Source organism: Nesoenas mayeri, assembly GCF_963082525.1.
Source record: "Nesoenas mayeri genome assembly, chromosome: 8".
NCBI lineage: Eukaryota > Metazoa > Chordata > Aves > Columbiformes > Columbidae > Nesoenas > Nesoenas mayeri.
The window spans coordinates 22,134,676-22,153,340 of record NC_137554.1 but is presented as its reverse complement, the minus strand read 5'-3'; the positions used below and the strand labels follow the sequence as shown (position 1 = coordinate 22,153,340).

Sequence of the window (18,665 nt, the reverse complement as noted above, 5' to 3'; positions counted from 1 at the left end):
TGCCACTATATTCCTGTTAGAAGGTTTCACATTTTTTAAAAAACAGTTTTCCTTTGACTGTGTGTTGATGTGTGAGAATGCATAAATGCGTGGATTCCTTACCGAATCATTGCAGCTTTACACAAAACATAGCTGTTGACAGATACAGCTTCTCCCTCCCACACATGTAGTTTCTGTTCTTCCCTCTAAACTTAACGGAGTTTGGCTAACACATCTTTATTAAATACCCAAGGACTCTTTGGAAACTTAAAGCTCAGAAGAATTGGCTCAGGTTTCCCTCCAGCCAAGCATGGTTATGCTTGGTCTCCCAGCCCTGCACGTACAACACAACAGTGTCCCAGTTCTGGCCTCGTTTCTGGCCCAACAGCCGCTGCCAGGCAGATGTCAGACACAGGAACCCGTACTGGAAACAGAGTTAGAAGGATGCTGGCAGCACAGCTGGCACGACTTGTTGTCGCAGTGAACTGACAGGTCTGGATAGTTCTGCTGTATCCATTTTTACTTGGTACTGGCTCATGTAAACCCTGAATCCACCACTACAGGGAGCTGGTTGCTGGTTTTCAGGTGAGGGACAATAACCTCTCTGTTCTGGCCACATTAAAAGAGCATCCTTGTCTGTGCCTGAGATCTCCAGCTGGTTGCCAGAGGGTTCAGGAAGCTTGTTCCAGACTTGTTAGTTCACTTACTATTACAAGTGGATGAGGCTTTACACATCTAAAACTCCTATGACAATTTTATGGCTTTCTTGGCTTTTTACGCAGATGTCTGAACATTATTGGGCTCCCCAGAGTAACGTGTCCAATGAAACATCAACTGCAAAAACGTTCCAGCGCACTATTTCAGCACAGGTATGTGTCAGTCTTGGGAGATGATGTTAAACTTTATTTTGTTTCTTTTTTTTTTGCTTTTCAGTTAGTATCCTTGGTTTTGGCAACTTAGCGTATTCCAGTGCACTTAAGACCATTCTTAGAAGCCTAGACCCTGAGGTTGTTCCTAAAAAAACTAAGCTGTGAATGATATTAGTCAATACCTCACAATTAGCTGTGGTGACTCAGCTATCTCATTACAGCAGCTGTATTGTTTCAGAATCAACTTTAAAAAAAAAGCGATATTATGGAATAAAGGTTATCTCCATGGCCCCTGACACTCTCTTGGACTGTTTCCAACTCAGGACACGCTGGCCTATGCCACAGCCTTGCTGAACGAGAAAGATCAGTCTGGAAGCAGTAACGGGTCAGAAAGTAGTCCTGCCAATGAGAATGGAGAGAGACATCTGCAGCAGGTAACAACAACAAAGGCATGATTGTCTTGTGTTGCGTTGCTCCGTTATCTTGTTCCTGGGGCTCGAGTCAGAACCATTGCTGAATTTAGAACAACTGTGCACCTTACAAAAGTAACTTGCCACATTTTTATCTCTTCATCCCTTGTGTGTATTGAAGGGCTCAGAGTCTCCTATGATGATTGGTGAACCAAAAAGTGACCTTGATGATGTAGACCCGTAGAGGATCCTATGGACACAGGAACAGATCAACTCAAACACTTAATGCCTGGTAACTACTGAAACTGGAGTCCCATTCTTATGCTGTTACAGGAGTCTGGAAGAGAAGCAGCTTTACAAGGCCAGAGGCAATGCTGGAGGAGGTTGTTTCCCTGAAAGCCAAAAGCGTTTTTTTAGCCACAAAGGCTTCAGATCAATAAATACTCTAGAAAACTGCATCTTCACCTGCAGTAGCTTACGAAAGTCCAGACACCGAAAACAGTTTGTCAAGAAGATTTTATCAAATACACAAATGCTAGTGGTTGAATTTTTATGTGAACATTAAATGAGTGAATGTAAAACTGTTGCTTTTCTGTGATGCTGCAAAAAAAAAAAAATCTTTTGGTTTTTATACAGCAAAAAAAAAGGATTGTCCTTATGTATGGAGGGCAAATTTTTAATCTTTCTGATAATATTGAATAGGAATATTCAAATTTCTGTAAAGATGTGTGATGACTTACATTTCATTGTAAAATATTAGTTAAAGAATGGGTTTACGTAAGGACTTCTGTATTTAATATGTCTCCCTGCTAATTTGTAAAGCTCTTTATGAGAAGGATCAGCAAGATTGCTCTGTAAGGAGAGATTCCTTACAGAATGCTTTGGTCAAGGAGCTCTGGAATGGGTCGTCTTTTCTGGTACTCTTCGAAAACCACAGACAATTGGGAAGGGCAATAAAAGCTTTGCTCTCTAGGTATGCAAGTGTTTATCATTAAAGGATTTTGGTGGATTTGAAAAAAAAAAAAGTTAATGAGTAGTTTAAAAGAAAGAAAAAGCACTTTAAGATGGAATTCTGTTACAGTTTTACTCATTAATTTTTTTTTAACCTTTGGAGACATATTGAATAAAATGTAGTCTCAATCATGTGATCTGCAATCACTTGCTTGTGCTTTGAAATCACTGAGAAAGTTGGTATTGGTTGTATATGATGAATAATTCCTTGAGTGAGTTGGGAACACTACTGTGCAGATTTTATAGCAATTTTCACACAGGGAAAGAATGATTTGGCTTTGTTTGTGTTTTCACTTGACCAGGCAATGTTTAAAATATCACAACTCTTTTGATTTGCTCATAAACCACTGGAAACCAGTTGGGATGGTTTGAGCACAGTTTTGTTCTCCATGTCAAGTGCAGTTCAGTGATTTCTGGCTCTGGATACAAGCTTCTTTTGTGCCAACTAACTCTTCATCTTTTGTACATTTTGCGTTTGTCACGTTTTCTGCACTGCTTTTTGCCTTTATTTATGGATTCTGCCTTACTTTAAAAAAAAAAAAAAAATTATATAAACAAACATGCACAGAAATGGGGGACATCTTAAGGAGTGCCTGGGTACCTCCAGAATAGACAAATTTGCCAAGTTAAAGGCACAACCAGCCAAAAAGTGCCTTTTTTCTTTTCCTTTTTTACATACTGTTGCCAAAACAGGAAGCAGCAGACAGCTTTTCACTGTTGTGCACTAATAGAAAAATTAACCAGTCATTTCACTGTTGGGAGTAAACATCCAATCTGATTGCAGCTGTACAGCTTTATAACTTATTGCGGGTTAATAGAACCATTGTCACGAGTTGCACGTGCGAAGAAGTAAGGGTGACATCGTAGCGAATCTCTCGCTTCCTTTTCCAAATGATGTCTTCATTGACACACGGCAGAGTTAGCGTTTTGTAGATGTTTCTGATAATGTGCCAGGGCATTTTAAAATGTGATGTTTTAAATTAATGTTGAATAAATCATTTCTTATGGGATACTCCTTTCTCCCTTTCCCCCATCCCTAACACTTCGGGCCATAAATCATCAGAAGTCAGTACACAGCAGTGATGGTGATGGAAGAAGCTGGTAACGTTCCTATGGGTTGGTACCACTTCTCACTTCAGGTTCCTGTTATTTCCTATGGAAACAACGTCCTCAATTACCGCGGGCCCAGAGAAGCGTCGATAACGAGAATTGCATCCCAATGGCTCATCACCACTGTATACTTGAAACCAATACAAACTTTTTCATGGTTCTGCTCACGCTTGTACAAAGTCGATGGTTATAATTTGCAATAAGATGATACTTGGTCAATTATTTTTGTTTCCAGCTGCTGTCATTTGAACCTGCTGAAGATTATTTTTTGGAAAATAGAGTTCAACAAAACTAGTTTTTGTGTAAATTGTGATGCATTTCTATGTTGTAATTTTTACTGCCAATCTTTTTGGATGAAAATGTTTTTATACAGCTTACAAAATGTTCAGTGAGGAGCAGCCCCAGCCTGCCTGTGAGCATTTGGGGAGATATTGTATGATGAATACGTAGACATTTGGCACTGGAAAAATAGGCAGTCTTGATGAACAGTCTTGGGATTCCTGGTCAATGGAATAAAGCTATTCCTTTCACAGAAAACCAGTGTAATCTTTAGATTGCGCATATGCTGCTCTGCTGCTCTGCTTTTGTCCTGTTGATCCCATTATCTCGAAACCATTGGTGTGAGATGCAGAAGGCTGGACAGGCACCCTCCCCACCTACGAGATACTAAGCCAGGGCTAATCTTTTAATATTGTTTCCTTCCACCAGGCCAATGCAGGCTTGAACTAAGCCGTGAAAGCTGGATCTGGCTCATCGTGCGTGGAACGTGCTCGCACCTTCTGCTGGGAGCCGGCGGGCGAGCGGGCAGCAGGATCTTCTGCTCTCGCAGGGCAGTCGGTGGAGGTGAAATATTGGGGAGTTACAGCTTTGTACGTCCACTGAAAAAAAAGGTGCCAGCTGTGTCTAGGCTGTTTGGGAGCTCTTAGGCCAACATCCCTTTTGTGCAAAAATCAGATTATAGCCAATAAAAAAATGGGCTGTAATTATGTACATGTTATGTAATTACATGTTTAGGTTGGAGTTGGCTTTTTGCCATCTTTAGGTGATAATTTAATTGTTTCTAAGTGGTGCTTCTTCCTGTGTGTTGGTCTTCTCTTGCCAAATGAAGCCGGAGGAGCTTCATCTGTGAAGATGAACAACAAATCTGTGAGGAGCTTTTTGCTGGGGAAAAACACCCAACCCAGAATAGCCAAAGTTTGACAGATTAGCCTGGTGCTTGTGGCATCAAGCTTTATTTTTTAATCTGTCCTCAGGTAACACAACAAAAAATTATACATTGTAGTGCCAGGAGACTGCTAATCACCAAAAAAATAAAGTGAGACCCAGCTTCGGTGGCTTCGGGTACTTCTTTCTCTGCTGCTATGAGTGCATCTATGAGTGTCTACACCTTATTTTCTCTCTGATGCTTCAGTGTTTATGGAGTGAAGACCAGTGTTACTGGCAACAGCAGCAAAAAACACAAGGGCACGTTCCCTGAGTTGGATGACTGCTTGTTTCCATAACTGGAAGCTCTTGACGTACACCACTGTTTTAAAAACAAATAATGTTTGTTATGTGTGTGTGGGACAACAGGACTCAGCCCCTGGTCCCTGCGCCTGTCCCAGAGCTCAGGTGCCCTCAGGATGCCGGTGATGGTCCAGGGACACCTTGAAGCAGAATGAGCGACTGTGCTGACCCGCTAACAAAGGAGAGCTCGTTTAGGGGAGCAGCAGCCCTGCCAGGCGGGTGCCAGCTCCCCCTTCCACACTAGTAGCCCAGGGATGTACATGAAGCCGGACAAAGGATCATACCTGCTACGCACTGGTTATGAATTTTTTATTTTAAAAAGACGTTTATAAAATGTTTATTTATAAAATTTCAAATAAATATTTAAGGTACAAATGTAAAAACCAAGATACTATGAAAGCTTTTTCTTCTTTTTTTTTTTTTTTCTTTTCGTTTCAAAAGGAAGTACAGCCAGTTCTATGTGTCTTGGGAAGCCCTGTTAAAGAAATGTATACCACCAGCAGATCATTAGCTTTCACTTAACGACAACAAAATAACACTAACAAAGCAGTAGCTGACTCTAGCAATGCAGATTAAAATCTAATTAAACAAGCAGACTGTTTAAACTAGAGCCCTTACACTTGACTAAAAAGTAATGTCCTAAGTACATGAGTAAGCAGGTATAAAACTGGCCAAAAATGGCAGGTGCTAAGGAGCATTAGCTGACATCTAACGAGCAACTACCAGAAAAGAAAGGAACAACCCTCACCGCAATTGGCTTTGTTGCATTTTTTTTCAAGGTAGTGGTTTTGTCGTGTGCTGAGTGACAAGAACAAAGAGCTTTGAGATGGTTTGTACAGTCAGGGTGTCTATAGAAAGGCCCGGTGTGTGGTGGGGAAAGGATGCTGGGATGGCTCCAGTGATGGGGCAGGACTTTGGGAAGCTCTTGCAGAGCCACCCTGGGGCTTGGCCCTATGGCATGCAAGAGAGTGCGGAGCTTGTACCAACCACGGCAGCAGCCCAAGCGTGGAGCGTGTCGGAGTGTGGACCATGCTAGGAGCGCCAGCTCAGCCCTGGGAAGGCACCGAGCTGGTGACACAGCCATCCAGCCAGGCTGCCCTCCCTACCACGCTGGGCCAGGGCGGCTGTGGCTCCAGCTCAGCCCGTCCCTAGGGCCGGCTCCGGCAGCAAATGGCAATGGCCGTGGCCACACTGCTGCCCGCGACACCGGCTGCCACGCAGGTGTTGTCCACGGCGTAGGCTCCCATGGTGCCGGGGCTCTGGGAATGGGCGTTACAGCCCGTTAGTGTCCAGCCGTCATCACAGGCCACTGTCACCTAATGGGGGAGAAGAGGTCACACTCCATGGGTCAGCAAAGGCTCTGCCTGTCCCCAATGGTCCCCAGGGCTCAGGGTGATGTGGCTGGTGTTGCACTGAGCCGCTGGACCCCACCTGTGGGGAATGTCCTAATACAGGTAGGTGACTGGGGACATCGCCAAAGGCTGGGGTTGGAGCTACAGTCGCAACGAGATGCCAAAGCCAACCTGACCCCAAATCAAGGTGGCAGAGGGATGAGCAGAGGCGAGGAGAGCACCATGGCAGAGGAGCGTGCACCGTCCCTACCTTCTCCACAGCGCCCAGGGACATGTGCTCCTTCACCTGGCACTCAAGATTGGCAGCAGGGCAGCATAAGGCGTGTGCCGTCACCTCTGTCCTGACAGCACAGTGGCTGGGCCCACTCCCTGGCCCCGGGACGGGTCTGCCAGCGTCACCCAGCACTGTGGTGGGGGAGTGGAAACTGCACCCTGCAAGGAGAGATGGGCTGTCGGCGTAGGGCAGCCGTGGCAGCATCCCAGGGCAGACACCGGCTCTAAGGGATGTCCCCACTGAGCCCTGAGCCCTTCCTGCCTCTGCACATGCATCACATGTCCCACTTCAGTACTTAAAAGGGGCCTATGAGATGGTGACAGACTTTTTAGCAGAGCCTGTCATGACAGGACAAGAGGTGATGGTTTTAAACGAAAGGAAGGCAGATTCAGGCTGGACATGAGGAAGAAATTTTTTACACTGAGGGTGGTGAGAGCCTGTCCCAGGTTGCCCAGAGAGGTGGTGGATGCCCCATCCCTGGAGACATCCCAGGCCAGGCTGGAGGGGGCTCTGAGCAACCTGATCTGGGTGAAGATGTCCCTGCTCATGGCAGGGGTGGCACTGGATGAGCTCTGAAGGTGCCTTCCAAACCAGACTATTCTATGATTCTATGATTCCCTGCTAGCTCAGCACTCAAAACCAGCCTTTTATCCCCATCTCCCAGAGTTTTTCTGGTAGAAACACCCTTGGTCATTGGGATGCTGGCTCAAGGCTCTGTAACCCGCCATGTCGGGCATTACCGGTCAGCACATGGTCCCGCGAGGAGCAGCCAACCCCCTCGGCCACCACAGAGCTGGTGCTGATCCGGCACTGAGCCCTGGGCCGCATGCAGCACCTGGCGATGGCGTAGACACCCTGGCCCCGGAAAGCGTTGTGGGCCACACACTGCTTCTGCCCATCCTTGTCCTGCAGCCGGGGCAGCACAGCGTCACCAGGGGTGCTTGGGACATGGGAACACCCCTGCGAGGCCAGCGGCCACCCCAGGGGCAGCACTTCTGGATCTGAACACCCTGCTCACCTCCATGTGTTGCCCCAGCCACCGGCCACTGCGGGAGAAGCTGGAGCAACTGAGCATCTCCTCGGCGCCGGCACAGCGAGCCACGGCCGTGGCGTGCCGGGTGAGCCCCGAGCGTGCCGACCACACTGAACGGCAGTACAGCTGCTCGTCTGCAACGGGACAGATGGCATCAGTGGCACAGCGGGCACCCAGAACCCATGCACTGGGACATGCCCTGCCAATGTACCGTGCTCTCATCCAGGCACTTCTCTCGCCAGCACGGGCAGAGCTCTGCCGAGCACGCCGCGAGCAGCCGAGGTCTTTACCTGCACCCAGCCGGGCGGGCAGCCTGGCCACACTGTTGGGTGTCTGGAGCTGCTGCTCCTCAGGGAACCAAGCCATGTCCATGACATTCTTGGTGGCGAAGTGCAGGAGGCGCTGCCGGAGCTTGGCGAGGCTCAGCTGGGGCTCGGCGCTGAGCAGCATGGCGGCGATGCCTGCCGAGAGCCAATAGGGGCTGCAGTGAGACCTGGGGGCTGCACAGCCACCTACACATAACCCCCCCAAGTAACACAACTCCAGAGAGACGTGAGAGGAATCGTTGCATCCCATCATACACACACACAGGATGCGGAAGCTCTGTGAGGTCTGTAGCACCCAAACGTGCCAAAACTGTGGCACTATGGCACTCAAAAATGTCCCCAGCACAGGCAGCCCTGACATCCTGTGCCTGCAGGGACAGATGCCCAGCACTAGCAGGCAGATGGACAGCCCTGCCCGCCACCCCACAGCCGAGCTCACCTGCCACATGCGCGGCCGCCTGTGATGTCCCGCTCTGCGCCGTGAAGCACGTGCTGCAGTCGCTGGAGGCGCCGATGATGTCGTCCCCCGGGGCGAAGAGGTCCACACAGCGGCCAAAGTTGGTGCCCAGGGTGCCGATGGAAGCGGGCTGGTCCTCACTGTTGGTGGCACCAACTGTGAAGACCTGCCAGGGCAGTGACCATGGGCAGGATGAGATGCACAGCCCCAGCTCACTTGGCAACAGAACAGATGAGCCTGGAGAGGTGGTAGCATGTCCCCACATGTGCCCAAGCTTTGGGGACCCCCCCAGCCTGTACCTCCGATTCAGACGCTGGCGAGTAGAGGCAGGCATCATCCTTGTAGTTACCAGCAGCCGCGACCATCACCACCCCCATTTGCGCCATCCGCCGACAGCCAGCGTTCAGCACACGGCTGTAGGCACCAGCGAAGGGCAGCAGCACCACCAGTGGTCCATAAGGCTGAGCCTCCAGCCTCTCCATGATAAACTCCAGGCCTAGGGGATGAGACAAGGGATCGGACACTCTCACAGGAGGGGGATGAGGCAGGGGGCTCCAGGAGGGAGTGCGCTGCTCCCCAGGGCACGGGGTGACTCACCGATGAGGGTCCCACTGATGGTGCCTTTGCCCTGGCAGTTCAGCACGCGGAGGCTGTGGATGTTGGCACCCGTGGCCACACCAGCATCGCGCCCGCTCAGCACCCCGGCCACGTGGGTCCCGTGGCTGTCACACTTGTTGGCCTGGCACAGGTACTATGGTTTTACACCTGGGCTCATTGCATCCAAGTAGGTTTGCAGCATTCTCCCCATCCCACCCTACCCCTTGTGCTTGGCACCAGCTAAATCCTGCTGCAGAATAAATCCTTAAAAATATTTCAGGGTGGGGGGAAAAGAAAAAAATAATCCTGTGTAGAAGGAGAAAAGTTGGCGGAAAGGATGGGGGATGCAGCCGGCCTTCCTTGGGGCTGTGTTCACACCGGGGTCCCCTGTGCACACAGCAATGAGGGTGTACCTTGATTCCCTCTTGCAACAACACCTCGAGATGCACCCATGCACCCCCTCCAGCCTGCTTTCCTGGGAAAGGAGCCCTGCTTGGCTCAGCCACAACCCCAAACAGACCACACTGAGGGTCCCAGCATCCTCCAGCTCCCACTGCTGTGCATCCTGCCCAGCATTTTACCACGAGCCAAGTGACCCTCTTGTCCTGAGAAGCCCCACAAGCCTGACCAGTTTTGCAGGTGCAGGGGGATGCTCTCACCAGGCTACAGCATGCGGCACCCAGAGGCTCACCTGCCTGTGGAAGCGGGTGCCGTCCTCCTCCGGGACATTCTCAAAGTTGGTCACAAGCACCTTGCCCTCGATCTCCCGATGGGTGCTCTGCACGCTGGTGTCCAGCAGGTAAATCTCCACCAACTCACCTTTATCTACCACAAACGCAGCAAGGTGGGGAAAAGCGACCACAGCCACAGTTAGCCCAGGCACCTGGGATGCTCCCAAAATGTAGCTCTAGAGACACAGCACCATGGAGTAGGGGGATATCCCCCATCTCCTTGAGATGAGGAGAGGGGACGGGGTCATTGACCCTTCCCCAAGCCCCTGTGGTTCTCCCCATACACCCTGGCACTTACTGGGCGGGCTGTAGGCACCCAAGGGCTGGAGCGGCATGATCCTGCCCAGGTTCCAAGGGATGCTCTGGGCAAAGATGTAGGCGTCCTCCTCGATGTACTCCACGTGCGGCAGCTTCAGCGCCTGCGGGGAGGAGACACAGCGTGGTGGCAAAGCTCCTGTTCCCCCAGAGCTTAGGGAGAAACCAGCGCCCATCCCTCCTGCTACCCTTTGCTGTGACCCACCAGCCCAGGACCCTCTGCCCCACGAACCATGTCCAGGATGTCCCTGCTCATCTTCACTAGGAAGGCAGGCAGCAGGTGGAAGACATGCAGCACCTCACTCAGGTACCCCCGCCGAGCCGCCCGGGCCTGCAGCCGCCGTGCCGTCCCTCGCACCTCGGCCTCACTGCTGCCCGTGTGCAGCACCACCGTGTAGCGCCCAGGCAGCCGCCACGACACCTGTGGGGACACGAGCACCGGGCTTGGGGGACACATACACGCGTGGCTCCTGGCCTCCCCCTCCGCTCCAACCCGCCCCACACTCCTCACCTTGGCGGCGCGGTGGAAGGCGGCGGGTCCCGACGGAGCGGCCCCGACGGCGGCTGCCTCCTCCTCGGCCGCCCGCAGTGCCCCCACCAGCTCCTCCGCCAGTTCCGCCGCCGCCCCCGCCAGCACCAGCGCCAGCACCAGCGCCAGCACCCGCGGGGCCATGGCGGCCCCGAGCCCCGACGGGCAACGCGGAGCTGCCTGCAGCCGCCGAGTCCCCTCAGCGCAGCGCACCCCCGGCCGCGGAGGACCCGCCGCGCACCCGCGGAGAAGCCGAAGAGCCGGAGCGGACCCGCGGTTGAGGCTCTGCCCGGCGCGGCGGGGCGGGGACGGCGCGACCGCCGCCGGCCCCATCGGCCCAGCCGGGCGGGTTAACCATTAACGGGGAGGGGAGCGGGGGGCGCGGGGGAGCACACGGCGTGGGGGCGCGGGGCGAGCAGGGGCGCCGGGAGCGCTGCCCGCAGCAGCCGCTGCTCACCAGCCAGCTGGGAATTCCCCCCCTGAGTGCCCGTGCATCCGTGGGAGCTCTGGCAAGCGAAACGCAGACGCTCAAGGACTATTTTCAGAAAGGGATGAAAGCTTTTATGTGCCTCTTACTGGCTTACTTCAGAGATAAATTTCCATGAAAGCCTCTAATCCTGTTTAGGCATTTTTTACAGAGTCGTCACACATCGCAAATATTATTTTTTCTGGGATACAGTTGGTGCTTTCGCTGCTGCTTTCCATCACTGCCCCTCCACAGCGCTGGGCTCCCTGCTGCCCCAATATCCCCAGTGACATTCCCTGCCCGCTGCTACTGGGGGAAATAGCAATTTTTTTATTGTTATTTTTATTTTTTTTTACTGGCTATTTATAGGCTCCTCAGAGTTTTTATGTTTTATGTGGACGTACATGTTTTGTATGGATGTATAAGTTTTATGGAGATGTATATGTTCTGTTTTTAATGAGACCTCGACTGGGTGCCTGCACCCTGGTTTGGGTTAGTGGGGGGACGTCAGACCCCACTTCCCACCTGCTCTCTGCCACGGTGAGCTGACATTGCCAGGGTCTGGTGTCCAGCAGGCTCCTGAGGGGGATAAGTCTCTCTCCTGTTTTTTGGCTCAGTTTAATCAGGCACCGCTAAGTCCTGCAACACACAGCTGGTGCTTCAGGACACCTTCAAGGCAGGTGAATCACTGGGGGACCCCATTCTGGAGGGGAAAGTCTCCCTCTCCCTACGGACTCATTTGCTTCCTTTTCCCCTGGGGGACAAGCTGTGTCTGAGGGACGGACAGGGAGAGCCCACAGAGAAGGGTGTGGCAAAGGTGAAGCCCCACATGCACCCACATGTGCTGAGCAACACAGGAAGGTCTTGGCCTGAATACCCAACCCCAACACCTGCACAAGGAATGTGAGAGACACCCAGACCCAGAGCTCTCTGGAAGGAGTGGATATCTGCAGAAAGATTATTTTTTGCATTAAAAAATATCCAGAAATAGCCAAAAACTTGCATCTTGTAGAGAAGAGACCTGATTCCCATCCAGTCACACAGGGGAGCTTCCAGCAGCAATTCCTGCTGCTGCTGAGGGCAGTGGTACCCCCAGGCTGTGTCTGTGTAAAGGGAGTGGGTCCTCTTTAGTGGAGCGGTAAGGAGAGAGCAGAAAAGGCAAGAGAGAAGACCCCAACCAGGGGGAGAGGGCACCTAAATCCCCTGCTGGCCTCCAACCCCAGGGGAGCCGTGGAGCCCTGGGGCTGTGCTGGCAGAAGGCAGGGTGACGCTGGGCCGGAGACCCTCCCGCACACCCTCTATGGGGGAGGCAAAAGGAAGAAAGACAGCCTTTTTACCCCCTGTTTTTCGAGCAGCTGAGTGCAAACTGACCGCTCACCGCAGAAAGGCTATTTCTGCACCAGCCGGGAATCGAACCCGGGTCGCAAGAATGGGAATCTTGCATGATACCACTACACCACTGGTGCGCTACCGTGATCGCGCGCCGCGACCCATTCCCGCGTGCGCAGCGCGGGCAGTGTGCACCTGCTCTTCCCCGCCTGTGGAGGGGTCAGTCCCGTTCGCGAGTGGCCGTAACCGGAGTGTCCCGCGGACACGGGGCTCCCGCGGGAGCCGAGCGGGCGGGCGGGGCCCGGGGCTCTGCGGGGTTTAATGCGATGCAGGAATGTCCCGTTTCTCGCAATGTTTAACTGCGTTTCGGCGCGGGGGGAGCTGAACCCTCTGGTTGCAGCAGCCTCTGCGCAAGGACGCATCGCTGAGCGATGTGGGGATTCGAATCCAGCTGCACAATGGCAGCCTGGAGGGGGAGGAGGCTTCAGCTCCCCCATCTCACCCCTCTGCCCTGCCCAAAGGAAATACTTTGGATAATTAGTTTCTTTTGCCAAAAGTGGTAGTGAGTCCCAGGACGTGAGATGGGCAAAAGCTTCCAGGTCTCTACAGGGTTCCCACACCCAATAAGAGCCAGTGACACAGGGCCAGGTCCTGCCCCAGACACTGTCCAGAAACCAGCCCCATCCCAGTGGTTTCCCCACAGCCACCCCACTCCCCCCAGTCAGGAAGGACGGGCAGGAATAGAGCAAGTGTAAACTGCTGGGTGATGCTTCCTCTTGGACAGCCACTCACAACCCTGCCAGCAATATTTAGCAAACACAGGTGTCTTTGTTCCCCACCTGCCTGAGGGCATCATTGGCCATAAACACCCCAAGTGCGCAGGGCGCTGTCCTTGTCCCTGTGCTGTGATTACACGAAGGTGAGCAAGGGCTGCAGTAACACCAGGATGGGTGTCACTGGGGCACAGAGCCCCCAGGTAGAGCCATTTCTTGCAACACCCTGGACTGCACAGGCAAAGCGCTCACTAGGTGTGAGGAGCATCATTTCCAAGGCTCCCATGCTCCATCCCCCTCAGGTGCTGGAGGACAGACAGCTTTCCCTCCACTTTTGGGCTTGTCAGACTGCATACATTTTCTGAAGAGCCTCTCTGCCAGTAGGTATGTGCTCCCAAGCCTCCTTGGGCCATGCCAGGCACACGCAGCACCCAGTCCAGCTTTCCGAAAACAAGGTGAGGGACTCTCAGCATCCCCATACTGTTGGATCTGCTGATGCTTTGAACCAAATTCAGCTTCCCCAGGGAGGCTCAGCCATGCAGAGCCTATAGCCTTGAACAGCCAAAGGGCAGGCAGAGGTCACAGCTCCTGCCAGTGCTGCCATCTCTGCGTGTTGCAAACAGGCTGCTTGAAGCCACTGTATTGCCCTGTTGTGACAAACCAGCCTTAGCTCCATCCCTGTGACTTGAAACAAACACTTTTTATCCAGAGAGAGTTCGGGGACAGCAGTTGCTGGTGTGCAAAGCCACCTACAGTGCCACAGCTGATGACACCAACCCAGCTGAGAGAAGGTTGCCCAAAGCCACAACCTTGAGTGGCCTGAAAGCTGCAATATGCTCATTGTTCCCAGTACCAGCTGGGCTTTCTCACCCCATGCCAAGCCTGGCAAGCCCTCAGGAAGCCACAGCCATTCCCCTGCACCCATCAGTGCTGGAAGCTGCTCCTCATGCAGGAGATGGGGTCTGCACGGTCTCTCCCCGCTATCACCCCCCTCCCGACCTGGAGAGCCTTTCCAGGGCAAAAACATCAAGGCTGGCTGCTGCAGGAGTTTCAGGATTTAATTTTAATTCCAGAGGAGCTTTGATAAGTGAGAAAAAGGCCTTGGAGACATACTTTCCTCATAAAGCCTACCTGAGGTGAATACATCTTTACCTACCTAAACACTGATCCTGTTTCAAGCAGCAAAGCTAATCTCTCCCCTTCCTAAGCACATTATTTAGCCCAGATCCTGCCCAGGCCAGCATTCGTGCTCATCTGCACCCACCCAAAGGGGTCAGTGAGAGGGTCCTTGTCCCTTCTGCTGCAGAAATTTGGGAAATGATGATGCTCCTCTTGGTTTTGCAGAACAGCAGCCTTTGGTGCAGGTGGGGGAGGGGGTGCAAGGGGCACAGGATGGGACAGGGGAAGGGCAGGAGCCTGGGCGCTCCTCCACACTGCAGGGACTTCTGGGGAGCAGCCCCAGCCTCTCCCTTCCAGGCTGTGATGTTTGTGTCCCCTCCACGAGATGGGTCCTTGCCAAGTGGCTCATCTCTCCAGGAAATCAGTTTTCAGGTTCAAAAAGGCAGTCACTGTCCTCAAGGAGAGTGTCCGGCCCCTCTCGGAGCCCATAATACAGGTCATCCTCCTCCCTGGTGCCTTTGCGGGAGGAGCTGGGGTTCTCTCCCCTGGCTGGAGAGCTGGTTGGGGTGCAGCCGGAGTGGGTGGTGTATGGTGGGGGACGACCCCGTGGCACGGGGCTGCTGGGCACGGAGCCCTCCAGCGATGGCGTGTCCATGTCCTCCAGGAGCGATGCCAGCGGTGCAGCCCCCGTGGCCGGCTGGGGGGGGCTGCGGGAACAGGAAGGGCTGAGAGGCAGCAGGCAGAGCTCAGTGTCACTCAGCCAATGTCCCAGAGTCACCAGTCCCCTTGTTGGATGGCCACCCCAGGAGGGCCCTGTCTCAACCCTCACTGCCTGCCTCTGTGGTTTCAACCTGACTGCTGGTCCCCCTCCTGCCCATGGGACAAAGTAGCTGCTGCCCTCGCGCGCTGTGCCCATGTCCTGGGGAGAAAGCAAAGCGTCTTGTCCCAATTGGAGCTGCATTTTGGCAGGGGAGGTGTGTGGGTGCTTACACCTTGAGGCTGCACCAGAGACTCCCATCACCTCCAAAGCGCTTTTGGGACCTCCTGGACCAATGTTTGGTCATCACATGTGGCATTTGGCTTGAGGGACATGTACTGACCATCTCATTTCTATCCAAGTCTGACCAGGAACTTGGGATTGATTCTGGTGAGAGACATTGTTTGTATTTGTAAAATGAAATAGAAGCAAAATGCAAATCGCAACCAAAGGCGATTCAGATTTCCTCCTGATTTCACCCTGGTAAATATTTTGGTCCTGAGAGACCCCGTGGGCTGAGATACTGTCCAGGCTCCAGGTCTGGAGGTCAGTGCTGTGGGAGCACTGCCTCCTCTCCCTCTCCCTTGCTTGGGGTCTGATGCCCCCAATTTCACCTAACATCACCCCAGTGCCACCCCAACCCTGCAAACCTCACGTACCAGCTGCCTGCCGCCGTTTCCAGCAAAGGAGCCGTCTCTGGAGGGGGATCCCCAGCTCCCCCCTGCTCCCGATGAACCTCTGCTCTGGCCTGCACCATGGGCTGGGAGCAGCTGCGGGGTCTGGGCTGGGCTGTGGGGGTCGAGCCCACTGCCTGCTTCTGGATCTGCTCGTAGGATGGCAGGCTCTTCTCGTAGGTGCTGGTGGCCTCTTGGTTGGGGGAGGCTACAATCAAGCTGTGGGTGAAGGAGGAATGGGATGCTGAGCAGGACCTGGACCTGTGCAGAGCCAGGACATGCTTGGGGGCACACATACTCCATCAGGTGCTTCAGAGGCTACTGAGACCACACCACTACCCTTGCCAGCAGCAGGGCCAGTGGATTCTTGAATCATAGAATCATTTTGGTCGGAAGAGACCCTTGAGATCACAGAGTCCAACCATAACGTAATATTGTCACTAAACCATGTCACTAAGAGGCATATCTACACATCTTTTAAACTCCTCCAGGGATGGTGACTCCACCACTGCCCTGGGCAGCCTGTTCCAATGCCTCACAACCCTTCCTGGAAAGAATTTTTTCCTAATATGCAATCTAAACCTCCCCTGGTGCAACTTGAGGCCATTTCCTCTCATCCTGTCACTTGTTACTTGGAAGCAGAGCCCAACACCCTCCATGCTACAACCTCGTTTCAGGCAGTTGTAGACAGCGATAAGGTCTCCCCTCAGCCTCCTGTTCTCCAGGCTGAACCCCCCAGTTTCATCAGCCGCTCCTCATCAGCCTTGTGCTCCAGACCTCTCACCTTCATTGCCCTTCTGTCCTTGCAGGGGGATTCCTACAGGGATGCAGTTGGATGCTCTGCACCCTCCAGCTTCGCTCCAGCCCTGGGGAGCTCAGCCAGCCCTTGTCCATCCCCCCCTGCCCCTCCCCCCTGGGCCCTGCTTGTCATTTTTTGCTGCAATATGTGTCGTTGTCCCTGGTGCCAGTGTGCTCAGACACTGCCCTTGTCCCCGGGGACAGGCAGATAACTGTGTGTACAGATGAAACACCTGCCAAAAGGCAAATGGCAGCTCACGGCACCGGGGTCGGGAGCTGGGACCTACTGGGTGTCCTTCTCCGGCAGCATGAAGGGTTTGTGGTCCAGGAACCGCTCGGCTTCGAGGTCCACAGGGACAAACGTTATCTGTGGGGAAAAGAAATGCAGAGCCCAGGGGGATTCACTGGGCATCATGGGGACCCTCATCTGTTAGCGGTAAAAAGTCCAGGGTGTCCCTGCAGTTGAGTGTTTGGACATTTCCTAGCAGATTTGAATATCTTGCTTGGAAAGGAGTTTTATGGGGAAAATCAATAAGAGTTTGAATGAACCCAGCACTGCTTCACTCTCAGCACCTTGTCCCCAGGGGGTTCATGTGTGTCCATGAGCCACGGGGAGGTCCCAGGGCCCATGGTACAAGTCAGTGGCCGGTGACAACCCCAAGGGTGCCCTGTCCTTGAGCCCTGAGCACAGTGACAAAGCCACATCTCCCCCTCACTGGGCTGAGCTCAGCTTTGCAGGGAGCTGGGATCAACTTCACCCCAGTCCCAGGGCTCCCAGCTAGTCCTGGGGTCCCATGCACCACCCCACATTTTGGGGTGCAGCCAAGCTGTTAATGGACCGCCCTGCAGCACCGAGATCAGCCTCACAGCCGACTTCTCCTTGGAAAAAAGCCCTTTCTGCCAGCTCAGTGTCCCAGGGCAGGGACGCGTGGCCACCCTGCCGTGCCAGCAGTGCCCTCTGCCAAGGAGACCAGCAGATCAGGGCTGTGCTCGGAGGGGGTGGGCCCCTCCAAAACCTCCAAGGTCACAACAACCCCTTCTTCTGAAGTCCTGGGAGCCTGCTGAGCCCCCAACCCCCATCGGTGCAAAGAAGAGGCTGTTTTGGGAGGAGATTTCTATGATAGAGAAGAACACGAGCTGATTTACTTGGGCTTATTCCCCTCTGCTTGCTTGAGAGCTAAGCCCCAGTCTCAGGGAGGGGTGCAGCGGGGCGAGGGCGTGGGGTCGCATCCTGCAGGCATCACTGGGGAGATGTAGCAGAGCACGAGCCTCACAAACGAACACATCCCCCTCTGGACCGCCCCAGCCGGCTTTCCCATGGGATCTCCTGCTACCCGACCCCATGAATGGGGAAACTGAGGCACAGCCCATGGCTACATGTCCACAGTAGCTGAAGCCCCCCAAAACCAGCCCCCCGAGATGGTGGGACAGACCCTACCTTAGGGTAACACTGGCACATGCTCCAGGTGATGCCAACGGCCACGAGCAGGACACCCAGGGTGCAGAAGGTGATGTAGATCTGGGGCTTTTCCACACTCATGATGAACATCCCCGTCATCACCAGGAAGAAACCCAGCATGATGAACCCATAGCGAAAGGTCTTCTCCTCAGCCATGGGTGCCAAGTTGTGGAGGCAGGGGAGGAGGAAAGATGCTGGGGAAGCCCGTGAAGCCCGTTTCCCTGCGGCTGCTGCCTGCTGAGCACACCCTAGGGTACAGCAAGGAGTGGCTTCTGTCTCAGGAGGCTGCCAGGGGCTGAGGATCAGCTGCAAGTTGAGCCTGGTCCTGCCCAGGGCTGAGCTAGCCAGTTTTTAATGGGTTTGTAATGAATGCAAACACCCACCCGCTGTTCACACTCCAGTGAAGCCGCCCGGCACGTGTCCACATAACCTTCCCTGCAGGCAGCGGCGGTCCGACCCCATGTCTGGGATGGGGAGGAAGAGGAGGACGCGGTGGCAGAGGCAGGAACACGGAGAGACAGAGACACAGGGAGTGGTTGGTCCCGACAGGGCTGTCCCAGCCCTGGCTGGGGCCTGGAGCTGGACTCGGCCATAAATCAGAGCTGCAGAGCCCCAAATGAGTGGGATGTCAGGGTGCAGCATGTTTGCAAGGACTGCAGGGCTGCAGCAGGGGAGGAGTGAGCACTCCAGAGTCTTTTTGGAGGCTGGTGGGTTGGGAATAGCTACCACCTTGCTCCAGCTGGGTGCTGGGGACTCATCAGTGGGGCTGCAACTGGGCTGTGAAGGAGGGC

The 18,665-nt window shown here is 53.7% G+C and overlaps 3 protein-coding genes across 7 annotated transcripts in view; 1 reads left to right on the top strand and 2 right to left on the bottom strand.

Moving 5' to 3' along the window:
* Positions 1–5,488, top strand: part of USP24 (ubiquitin specific peptidase 24) — a 64,126-nt gene extending 58,638 nt beyond the window's left edge. For 4 of the 5 annotated variants that reach the window (XM_080348564.1, XM_080348562.1, XM_080348561.1 and 1 more), the window contains 3 exons: positions 762–848; positions 1,172–1,282; positions 1,440–4,074. In XM_080348564.1, the coding sequence (XP_080204690.1) occupies positions 762–848; positions 1,172–1,282; positions 1,440–1,502 (261 nt within the window). In that variant the 3' untranslated portion in view covers positions 1,503–4,074. The other variant, XM_080348563.1, reaches the window with a different exon arrangement.
* Positions 5,489–6,033: 545 nt separating this feature from the next.
* Positions 6,034–10,643, bottom strand: PCSK9 (proprotein convertase subtilisin/kexin type 9; the record flags this gene model as incomplete). Its single annotated transcript, XM_080349082.1, has 12 exons — positions 6,034–6,201; positions 6,488–6,669; positions 7,252–7,417; positions 7,530–7,678; positions 7,835–8,005; positions 8,310–8,493; positions 8,627–8,823; positions 8,925–9,066; positions 9,616–9,749; positions 9,954–10,074; positions 10,203–10,391; positions 10,482–10,643. The coding sequence occupies 12 exons, from the start codon at positions 10,641–10,643 to the stop codon at positions 6,034–6,036; spliced, it is 1,965 nt and encodes a 654-aa protein (XP_080205208.1).
* Positions 10,644–14,607: 3,964 nt separating this feature from the next.
* BSND (barttin CLCNK type accessory subunit beta) lies at positions 14,608–18,030 on the bottom strand (the record flags this gene model as incomplete). The annotated part of the gene is made up of 4 exons (XM_080349225.1): positions 14,608–14,893; positions 15,603–15,836; positions 16,703–16,782; positions 17,854–18,030. 4 exons carry the CDS (start codon positions 18,028–18,030, stop codon positions 14,608–14,610), a joined length of 777 nt encoding a protein of 258 aa, XP_080205351.1.
* Between the last annotated feature and the right edge of the window lie 635 nt (positions 18,031–18,665).